Source organism: Psammomys obesus, unplaced genomic scaffold (assembly GCF_907164565.1).
Source record: "Psammomys obesus unplaced genomic scaffold, mPsaObe1.curated_primary_1811, whole genome shotgun sequence".
NCBI lineage: Eukaryota > Metazoa > Chordata > Mammalia > Rodentia > Muridae > Psammomys > Psammomys obesus.
Window position 1 is genome coordinate 15466117 of NW_026585504.1, and position 12128 is coordinate 15478244.

Consider the following 12128-nt stretch of genomic DNA (forward strand, 5'->3'; position numbering starts at 1 on the left):
TGTGTGTGTGTGTGTGTGTGTGTGTGTGTGTGTGTGTGTGTGTGTGTATCACTTGGGCACAAGTGCTCACAGAGGCCAGAAGAGGGTGCTGGAACCCTTGGAGCCAGCTGGTTGTGTGCCACCAGACCCATAAGTGGGTGCTGGGAAACACACTTATGTCCTTTATAAGAGCAGCAAGCACTTTTAACTGCTGAGCCATATCTCCAGCACCAAGAAACAGATATCTTTTTTTTTTTAACAGATATCTTTTAACTGAAAAAAATTTTAATTTTTAAATTTAAAATGATTTTATGTGTATAAGCACTTTGCCGCCTGCATGTATGTATGTATGTATGTATATATGTATGTACACCACATGAATCCCTGGTACCAGCAGACATCAGAAGAGGGCACTGGATCCTCCGGGCCTAGAGTTACAGATAGTTGTGTGGATGCTGGGAATTGAACCAAGGTTCTCTGCAAGAGCAGCCAGCTGAGCCATTGCTCCAGCCAGTATTTTTTAACAAATAAAACTTGCTACTTATTTACCTGCCTTTGCAACAGTATATTCTGTTTCAACTTAATGGTAACAAAGCAGGTGTCCCTAACCCTAGCTGATGACTAGAATCTCCAGAAAACTTCTGGTCTGAAGCAAGTTTAGGAAATGCTGACTCGGAACTTGGTGCATGTTTTTCTCTAACCTAAAAAATTGATTTGTGCCTTCAAAGTAGAATTTATAAGCAGAAAAAAAAAAAAATCCCTACCTCAAGCTTGGAACAGCTCAACCATATGGGTAAAATCAAGTCTCAGACAGCAGAAAAGTTATTTTTCATGAGAAGAATATGTGTAAAACACTAAAGTTATTTTAGCTGCAAAGCCACTCCTTATTCTTTACAACATTTCCATTTCTCAACAAATAGCAATATTCTGATCATGAGAGGTAGAGGATCCAGTCAGTAGCTTCGGTGTCTTCAACGCCAGCACCCCGAGTACAGCGAGAAGTAAAGCTGACTGAAACTTTTGACTAAACACATGGGTTTTCCAGTCCCTCGTCAGTGAGGGGATCTGTTGGCTGGTTCTGGAGCCCCTACCTAGAGTGTGCCCTTTTTACCTCATGACAGGTTCAGAAGACATGTGCACATGGTAGAACAGAGAATAGAGATAGGGTAGGAGGGTGTAGCGCTCTCTGATGGCTTCCCGGATCAGCCTGGTGTTTTCTTCCCCAAACAGCCAGGGTTCTCGCCGCTTGGTGTTCATCGTAGCATGGCCCCGGAAGAAGGGCTGGTAAGCCCCAGCCTGGTACCAACGCACTAGCAGCTCTGCCTCAGGATTGCCGATGAAGCCACCCACATCAGCTGGTGAGACAGAGAAAAACCAGATGAAGACCACACATGAACTAAATGATGTGTTAAGGTAAAACAAGGCCTTGAAAGCTGAGAGATGCTTGACATGCACACTAAACACGACAGGCAAACGATAGCCTCAAACAGGAGCAGCAGCCATGAAAACAGCCAGGGACCTGCCAGAATGCTTTATGGGTTTTCTCTCTCTCTCTTTTTGTCAAAAGGCCACAGGCTTTTCTGTTACAGCAGTTGTCCTGTGTATTTTGGGTCCTCCACTACCCAGAAACTGCACTAGGTGTGTGTCTGTGTGCTGAAGGAAAAATTGGTAATTTATTTCTTTTGAAAGCAAAAGCTAAAACAGTATCAACCAGAGAAGCAAATCAACAGCCTTGGAGGTTTAGGTAGAATTTTCATGCTCATCTCCTGGGCAGAGCATGTATTTCTTGCCTGTGGCCCAATGTCATAAAGACACATATATCAAAAAAGTGATATTATTGTTTTTTATTCTTACAAAATAAAAATCAATCACATCTGCAGCTACAACTGCAGCCAGTATATTCCGAGCACCTTTATATTTATATTTACCTATATATTTACCTGTGTTGAATTCTTAGGATGAGGGAAGGCAAGCCATCAGACATGCATTTTAACTAAATCTGTCTTTTCCAAGAGTGCATCTTTTGCGTGTGCATGCATGATGTTCATGTGTGAGAAGGTACATGTGTGTGTGTAGGCCACAACCTGATTTTAGTATCTTCCTCAGTCACTCTTTGCTTTATTTTATTTTTTGAGACAGGGTCTCTCGTTGAACCTGAAGTTTGTCTAGACTGGATGGTTAGCAAGCATCCCGGTGTCCCCAGCTCTGGGAGTACAGGCACCTGCCATTGCATCTGCCACTTTCACATGGGTGCTGGGGTTCTGAACTTAGGGCCTCATGTTTGTGTGGCAAGCACTTTACTGACTGAGCCACCTCCATAGTCCCATCTGTTTTGGCTAGTAGCTCAGGACAACCTTGAACCTTTGATCCTTCTATCTCTACATCCCAGTGCTGGATCATAGGTATGTGCGGCCATGTGTATCTTTATGTGGGGCTGGGGGTCAAACTGAGGGCTTCTTTCGAGCTAGGCAAGCAATGTGCCAACCAAGCACATCTTGAAGGAAAAAATAAATTTAAATTATGCTACAGAATCTTATATCTGCTGAGCACAAAGTACTTCTGTAAGGCTGACCCTCATTCCCTGGCTGCTGCCTATCAACCCAAGGCCTTCAACATACTAGGCTAGCAGCTTACTGAGCTGCACACCCAGGCCTAGGCTGGCTTTTCATGTGCTAAGTTGTCTGCAGCGCTCTCATGTTTCTGGAACACTCTGTTACTGTGTCTCTGGAGGCAGCGTTGAGGGAACGAGGGAAGGAAAAAGGCTCCTCATCCTCTGCCTGATTTCAGGTCCTCAATTCAGACAAGATACATGCAGCATTAAAACAAAACAAAACAAAACAATAGGGTCTCTCTATGTAATCCCAGCTGTCCTCAAAATCACAGAGATCCACGTGCTTCCGCCTCTCTGAGTGCTGGGATTACAGGTGTGAGCCACTGCAGCAGGCTGGCCTCAAATTCTTAGAGATCCTCCTACCTCTGCCTTTAGAATGCTGGCATTAAGGGGCAAGCCACCACATCAGGCTGTGTGGTAAGTTTTAAAGCAAGTATTGCTCTTCTCCCAGTTTCCCGTTTGCATTTATCCTTGCCCCAAACAACTAATAAGCATTGAGGACCCTCACTTCTCGCTACCTTCTTGAAGCCTCAGGACAGGGATCAGCTTACCTCCACAGAAAGAGATGCCTGAGACACTGAGGGTGAGCAACATCGGGATGGAGATCTTCAGATAGCTCCACTCTGCTGTGTTGTCTCCCGTCCAGACTGCACCTAGATTGCCCATAACAAGGCATTGGAACACACAGATCATCCAGTGCATTCCATTTCATTTAGAGTCCATATTTGTAAAAGACAAAAATAAAAAAAAAAAAAGGAAACAGATTTTTCACCTTAAATAAATTCTAATATTTCTGCAAAAAGTATCAATTTTCTAAAGTGAAAAAGTTATTAAGCTCCATAAAATACTGGGTAGTGGTGGCACACGCCTTTAATCCCAGCCCTTGGGAGGCAGAGGCAGGTGGATCTCTGTGAGTTGCAGGCCAGCCTGGCCTACAGAGGAAGTTCCAAGGACAGCCAGGGCTACACAGAGAAACCTTGTCTTAAAAAACAAACCCCCCAAAAACCAAAACTAAACTAAACCAACATCAATAACAAAAAAACAACTAAATACTCAGGCTTTCTTGTACCACTTGATTATCACAACAGTCCTATGAGACAAACACTATTATTAGCTATATTTTATAGATTAGGGAAACATGTAAAACAGTGGATCCATAATCTACCCTAGTTATATAGTCAAATTAAATAGATCCGAGTCTAGAAGTCAGACCGATAAAGCCAAAGTTCCAGTTCATATTATGTTGGTAAGAGTTTATAATAACAGATTATATATCATTAGAGACATTAAGAGGGAAAATAATCTCATTTTACTACATTTAGATTAAACATGGAACCTTTTTTCCCCCCTTTGGCCTATCTTTTACCAAAACTGTTTCAGTAGGTATTTTTGTTTCAGTCTTCTGTAGAAATGTTGAGCTGTCCTATAGGCAGAGAAAAATCTTTTCAAAGGATTTTAAAAAACAGCACTCTAGTGATTTTTCCTTGACATCAGTTGGGCCATGGATGTATCTACATAATGATTTTGAAATCACGAGGACACACCTATCAAGGAAGCTCATGTAAACCAGGTGATAGGAGCACACCTTTGATCCCAGCACTCTGGGAGGCAGAGACAGGTGGATCTCTGTGAGTTCGAGGCCAGCCTGGTCTACAGAGAGAGAGAATTCCAGGACAGCCAGAGTTAAACAGAGAAATTCAACAAACAAACAAAAAGAAAACTCATGTAGACACAGTGATGTACCGTGTTAATGGTTGTTCAGTCACAAGCTCTTTATAGCTATTGGTCAAGCATGTGACTGGAAAAGGCCATGTTCTCCTAGCTACATGTTGGGGCAACTGATCACAGAGTACTGGAGACTAGAAAGCAGACCTGAATCTAAGAGAGGAGAGAGGATTTAGACAGCACAGGACATGCTTGCTATTCCAGCTCTGGGGAGGGAGAGGCAATACAAGTTCAAGGCCAGCCTGAGCTACATAGTAAGACCCTGCAGCAAAAGACTCCAAAAGAAAAACGATTAACATCCATATCTCTTTTTACCTTTCTAGACCGATGCCTAGAAACGTTTTCATTAATTTTTTTTGCCTCCCTAAATTCCCCTGCAGTTTTTTCGTTTTTTGTTTTGTTTTGTTTTGTTTTGTTTTTGAGATAGGAACTCACTATGTAGCCTTGGTTCTCTCCTTCCACCATGTGGGTCCCTGGGATTTAACTCAGGTCATCAGGCTTGGTGGCAAGTGCCTTAACTCAGTGAGCCGTCTTGCTAGCCCTTATTGACTTAGTTATTTTTGAGACAGAATCTCATGTATCACAGGATGCTTTCAGATTTTCTATGTAGCTTATGATGATCTTGAACTCCTGATCCTCCCGCTTCCACTCCCAAGCGCTGGGACTATAGGCTTAAATTTTCCTATATTTGCCAGAACCTATTTATTGACTTAAATGACTACACCTGCATTTTAAACCATCGAGATAATGAATATCAGTTAGGCATGCTTTCTTTTTTAATTTATATAATGTTACAAACATATTCTCATGCAATTAAAACTAAAACTACCTCTGACCTCTACACATGTGGTATGTGTCACGTCTCCCTAAAATAAATGAAAAAAAAAAAAACAAAAAACAAAAACCCAAAAAAAACCATTTAAACTGTAATCTTAAACTGCCTCATGATAGTTTTTCTTGTGGATGACCCACAATTTTGTAACTGTTCCTTTACTCTTACATGTGTAAACTTTTCTTTCAGCCTCAAGGTCTAATGCTATGATGAGCTCCTCTGTTGACATGATTCTGTCCTTTGGCTGAAGAACATGGGCTGCTTTGGGGAGGTTGAATGCGAGACCTAAAAATATCTACAATACATCAAAACCAGGTTCTTTACCTTAGGACCTAAGCTCTCAGTTACTTATGTAAGAATGGAGACCTTAAAATAGCCTTCCTGCCCGAGAGTGGTCAAGTTGAAACAGATCTGTATTAAACCAGATCCAGTCATAGATGACCCTGACAACAAGCAAAAGCCAGGTTTATTTTAAGCCATATTGCTAAGTGGAACAGGTGGCCGGAGCAGTATGTTAGCGGTGTATTTCCCTGGGTTTCCCAAGTCAAAAAGACAGGATCAGAGAAAGCTGTGTCAGAAAACTGAATACTCCAGAGTCACTCTCCCAACACATAAGTGGTCATTTCTTTAGTAGGAAAAAAGTACTCAACATGATTGTAGTTGTTTGACAGTATTAGGATGTGTGGCCTTGCTGGAGTAGGTGCCACTTTGTTGGAGAAGGTGTCACTAGGGGGTGGGCTTTGAGGTCTCAGATGCTCAAGCCAGGTGCAGTGTGACTCTCAGCTCCTTCCCCAGCAACACGCCTGCCTGCATGGCGCCATGCTTCCTGCCATGATGACAGTGGACTAAACCTCGGAAAGTATAAGCCAGCCCTATAAATGTTTTCCTTACTAAGAGTTGCTGTGGTTCTGGTGTCTCTTCACATCAATAGAATCCCTACCTAAGATATTGATGAAAGTTGGTTTATTGTTTTTGGGGGTGTGGGAGAGAGATAGGGTCTCATTCATCCCAAGGTGGCCTTGGAAGATGACCTTGAACTTCTATTCCTCCTGCCTCCACCTCTCGAGTGCTAGGATTACAAACACATACCACATTGCCTGGGTTATTATAGGGCTGAGCATTATACCCAGGGCCTCCTGCCAACTAGGCAAACACTCCCCAACTGAGGTACCTCTAGGTCTTTTCATTCATACTAAAAGTACCCACATCAGAGCATGTCATTTTCTATACTATAAGATACAAGGCTACTGAAGAGGAACACAGTGGTATATCATAAATGGTATACAAAAGAAAAGAATGGGGAACTACCTTGTATTTTGTGATGTGAACCATTTCTTACCATATTTTTGTGATCCAGCAAAGAACGAACGTGAAAGAACAAAGGGTCTCTCCTCCCCTTTAGATCTCTGTATCAATCCTTCTGCAGTAGCCATTTGCTGCAAGTGAGTCAATGGAGAAAGATTGGAAAGAGGAGACAGGATGATGGCATCATGCCAACATGCTCAATAGACTACTAACAGGAGAAAAGTTGGAGGGACTATGAAATTGAAAATAATAAACCCATCAAGTCTTTTTGATGATACAATGAATGTCATTAATTTGCCTAAATGATGGAAACATTTGATTAGGAATATCAATGAAATAAGAGTAAACACATATAGGATGCAGATGTGTAGAAGATTGGCCATCCAGCGTGCCTGAGGCCCAGCATGGCAGAACACACACACACACACACACACACACCACACAACAAAACAACAGCAACAAAACAATCTGCCACTTATTCAGTTAGCACTGAATATCTAGCAGGCATTTCATACTATATTTCCATATGATCTACACAATAATCTGTGAGTCAGAGAGTTGTTACTGGTAAAAAAATAATTTCAGAGAAGTTAAGTGTTTGTTTTAGCTTTCATAAGAAATTCCCTACTGGGCAGTAGTGGTGTACACCTTTATTCCCAGGGCTTGGGAGGCGAAGGCAGGAGGATCTCTGAGTTCGAGGCCAGCCTGATCTACATAGTGAGTATCAGGATATCCAGGACTGCACAAAGATACCCTGTCTTGAAAAACAAACAAATAAATTTCCAAGGCAGTTGACAATTAAAGCAAAAGGCTTTTAGAGAAATAAACATATATTACCTGGAGGAGGTAATATGGAAGAGGCTATTTCCAGTTAGCACCTCCCATTAGAAAATAACAAGTGTGGGAGACCTACAGGCATGTGGTCACATTCCAAAAATAACAAAGACTCATAGGTATAAGTTAGGGTATGTGATTCTCAATCTTTGGATACAATCAACAAATAGAAGACGATTCTACCACGTTTTCAGAAGGCTGAGCAAATTAGGAAAGCTTACACATTTCAAAAGTATACTGTGGTGGTTTGGATGAGAATGGCCCCTAGGCTCACATATTTAAATACTTGATCCCCAGCTGGTGGAACTGTTTGGTAAGGGTTAGGAAATGTGGCCTTGTTAGAGGAGGTGTGTCCCCAAGGGTCGGCTTTGAGGTTTTTACAGGGTTGGGGTTTTTGTTTTCTTTTGTTAGATTTTTTTTTCTTTATACACGAGTGTTTTGCTTACATGTATGTCTATACATTATGTGTATGCAGTACTTATGGATGCCAGAAAAAGGCTTTGGATCCTCTGGAACTGGAATTACAGATCATGTTTGCCACCAAGTAGGTTCTGGGATTGAACCACTAAGCCATCTCTCTAGTCCCTGTAAGTATTTTAAAAATTTTACATATGATAATATCCATATGGTCTGCATAATATATATATATATATATATATGTATGCGTGTACATATATATGTATATGTGTACATGTATACTCCTTGTGTGGGTGCCTCTGAATGCCAGAAGAAAGTGTTAGATCCTTTGGAGCTAGAGTTAGGCTTTTGTGAGCTGCACAACTTAGGTACTGGGAACCAAAATCAGGTCCTCTGGAAGAGCAGCAAGAACTCTTAAAACACTGAGCCCTCGCTCTAGCCAGCGTTTGCTTTCTGCTTTTGTGACAGGGATGTCGTATAGTCTAGGCTGGACTGGAAGCCGTTACGCAGGCCAGGCAGGCCTTGAATTCACAGTCTTTCTGTACTATGAATATTAGGATTACACATGTGTGCCACCAAACTCAGCTAAGCTTGCATTAGATAGATGTTTATGAAAATTTAAAACCTTGCTTTAATTACCTTCATTAATATATTTCTAGATTGCTTGTGCCAACATATGTCTGCTAGTAGTATTAACTGTCATATACAATATTTTAAATTTATCAGGCTTATTGTGGAAGGAAAGGGAAGTAGGGGGAAATAATAAATAGGTTGTAATCTAAGACTCACTGCAGTTGACAGCAAAGACACACAAAGAGACATGCAGAGTACACTCGATTATACAGCTGATGCCGTGTTTAAGAACAGGGCATATGAATCTTGTTGACTTCTTTTCTTATTTTACCTGGTAAAACCCGTAGATGTTGTGAAGTTCCCTGTGTTCCCAGTTGCCATAATGAACGGCATTCTTTTGCATGGTTAGCTCTGGCCCTCTGAAGACTGAGGGCTCATTCATGTCATTCCATATGAAGAGGATACCCGAAGATCCCTAGAAAGTGAACCCCGTTCATAAGAATCCTTCCCCAGGGATGGTGTTAATAGGACAGTATCCCTGATCTTCTTTCTTTTCTTTCTTATGTATTTCTTTAAGCTGATGAGGCTGTGAATTTTGTCTGTTTTGTTCAATAAAAATCCCATGCACCTAGAATAGTTTCTGACTCAAAGAAAGCTATCATTAAATATTTGTTGATAAGAGTGCGGTACTTTATTGTCTGTGAATTCATTCCAAGATATCCTTAGAGAATACATGCCAGAAAAATAATTGTGAATACTTATCATTAAGCTTTGCATCATTCACTATCTACTACAAATTGTCACTTGATTTCACCCAAAAAGCTGAGAAGAAATCGCTGCTACAATTCTTAACTAAAAGCAATTATTACTATACACGAATCTGTTTTTTTCTCTAATACTCTGAAAGACTTGACAGGTGAATTTTCTGTTTCTTAACATCTTATCTAGTTTGTGTTCTTTCCATCTAGTGAACATGGTTTTAAAATTCTTATAAAATCCCTGGTCTCAGCATGTGACTACCAGTACAGGGAGCTTCAGGCAGCTCATTCTATTATTTCTTAGTGCCCTATTCTTTACACCACGTCCAGATGAGGCCCAGCTTCTTTCCAGGACATCACAGAACACACCTGAGACCTTACCCACATGGTAGATGATCTTTCCAGTGCTTGGGAGTGGCCTATAGATTGTCTTTCGATTCTGCACCTTCAACTGTGTCTAAGTAAATGAACTCTGTGTTTGTGTGTGTGTGTGTGTGTGATAGGGTCTATTATGTAGCTCTAGCTGTCCTGAAACTCGGTATACCACCAGGCTGGCCTTGAATGCACAAAGATCCACCTTTTTCTGCTTCTCCACGTGCTGAGATTAAAGGCATGTACCACCATGCTTGGCTTCTAAGCAAATACACTCCTAAGAATAAGGCTGCATAGTTTTCAAATATTTTCCTCCATTCTTCTTTTAGCACTTCTAAAGCAAATATCAGCAAGCTTTCTTATCCTCCTCCTCTTCTTCATACTATTATCTTCTTCTTCCTCTTGTAAAGATCTAGATAATATACATTTCCATCTTTGTGGATCATAAAAGCTCTTTAATTACTCTACTCTGGCACAGTGTTGTGAAAGCAGCCATAGGCAATAATGAAGTAAATGACTATAGCCACATTTTGCCTAGGGATTGTTGTTTCTACTGCCCTGCTTTCTAATCTCCTAATCAATGATGCACTGAAGTGAGTGTCTTGTGCGTAAGAGCTGAGCTTGGGCGACAAATAGACCTGAATGAAGATCTTGGGCTCATCACTTAGTAAGTGGGTGACCTTTATGGGTTTTTAAACTCTCCACACCTCAATTTTATTATGTGTGGGATTCATATTTACTTATTAAGATTTAGAGTGTTATTGTAAAGAAAAAATGGGGGAATGCACATCAAACATTTAAAAGAGCGCTTGGTGTGGCTTGCATTCAGTTTGTGTTAGTATCACCACGGTTGTCATCATAACCATAATGGTGGAAGACAGGTCTCTAATGTGACCTCTTCTGTTCTTTCAAGATTTCAATTATATTTTGCTTTAATAACACATTATGGTTTGTAACAATGGTTCTCAATTTTCCTAATGCTGTGACCTTTTAATATAGTTCCTCGTGTTGTGATCACCCCAACCATAAAATTATTTTTATTGCTACGCCATATGTGTAATTTTGTTGGTTATGAATCATAATGTAGATAAATGATATAGAGATATTTAATATGCAAATCTTGTAAAAGGGTTGTTTGAACTCCCAAAGGGATTGTGGCCCATAGGTTGAGAACTACTGGTTTTTAAGATAGTTTCACACTTGTAATACCCATTTTATTGCTGATGATTTTTGTCTACTCCTTTTCTTTCTTTTTTTTAAGACAGGGTCTCATGTAGCTTAGGTTGGTCTTGAATGTGACAACTAGCTGAAGTTGACATTCACTTCTGATCCTTCTGCCTTTACCCTTAAATGCTGGAATTATAGGCATCTGCTACCATGCCTGTGTCTTTGCTGTGCTGGGGATCAGCTCTGCTGTCTAAGCACTCTTGTCAACCTAGCTATTTCCCTACCCGTAAGTTTTTTGTTTTTTGAGACAGGGTCTTTTTTTGTAACTCTGGTTGTCCTGGAATTTGCTATGTAGACCTAGCTGGTTTCCATCTTGCAGAACTTCTGCTTCTGCCTGCCAACTGCTGAGGTTTAAGGTGAGCATCACCACACCCAGTTTTTTGTTTATTTGTTTTTCCTTGAGACTGAGTTTTACTCTGTATCCCAGGCTGGCTTTGAATTCATGGCAATTCTTCTGCCCATCTTCCCAAGTGCTATGATTACCATTCCCCCATGCCTGGCTTCACAGCAACTTCCAATAATAGTTGTAGAATAGTATTTTATATTAACATGTACACAGTAATCAATAAGTAGAATAAATCACCATTGTACTATGGTTTGATATATCATAGTCCGTTATGATACAAGGAAAACCACAGTTTTTATAGAGCTAGTAATGTGCATAGTCCCCTTCCTAATGCCACCAAAGTCTGTAATGTGATGTCTATCCTCGCCTTTTATTTTATAATGTATATATATGCTACTTCATGAAAGGAAGCTGCCTTTTCCTTTCATCATTTCAGGTTAACTAGGAAACAGTAAAAGAACAAAAACCAACCTGATAAACAGTGAAAGCAAAAAGGCTGGAATACCACTCTCTGACCTTGGGACTGGTGAAATCCAGGTAAGATGAGAGACCTGCAGAGACAGTGGGCAGTCTGTCAGGAGCAGTGATCATTACAGCAAGATGTACAGTAAAGACGATATGAGACTTGAGAGTCAGGTTATCAATGGACATCTCACATCAAATACAAAGACAACTGAGAGAGGCATGGTCTACAAGTGAAGGTAATCTTTAAAGTGACAAAGTTTAACACTTTCAACACCAGAGGCCCATGACATGGCAAGGAAGAAGTCAGGATAGAGCCTGTCCTTTACTCATGACCCAAGAAAGGCCAAGAGCAGGGATGCTGAATACCCTGCAGTGACTCCTGTTTTTAAAGAGAACACAGACTTGTCTAAATGTTTCAAGAAAGAGCAGGAAGGCATAGCATTTGGATTTATGACACAGTGGTGCATTCTTTTGCTCTTTGGAGAACTTCTAACAAGGCCTTAAACTAACAACTTTTGCATCTAGCATTCTATAGGCTGCTGAAGTCACTCATAAAAGGCTGAAAGTCAAAACGATAGGCTAAAAGGACAGAGAGCAATCACAAGGGAGAGCCTGCCGGACATATTATCCCTGCCCCTCACCCCACACTTTCCTCATTCCCTACTTCCTATCTCTGTTTAAAGA

General features: G+C 40.8%; 1 protein-coding gene across 1 annotated transcript in view; it reads right to left on the reverse strand.

Moving 5' to 3' along the window:
• Positions 1–12128, reverse strand: part of Ganc (glucosidase alpha, neutral C) — a 53835-nt gene that overhangs the window by 11936 nt on the left and 29771 nt on the right. The window contains exons 13-17 of the mRNA XM_055629265.1: positions 11451–11530; positions 8608–8751; positions 6487–6583; positions 3142–3243; positions 1091–1334 (exon numbers count right to left, since the gene is read on the reverse strand). Coding sequence (XP_055485240.1) covers positions 1091–1334; positions 3142–3243; positions 6487–6583; positions 8608–8751; positions 11451–11530 — 667 coding nt within the window. The remainder of the gene's footprint in view (positions 1–1090; positions 1335–3141; positions 3244–6486; positions 6584–8607; positions 8752–11450; positions 11531–12128) is intronic.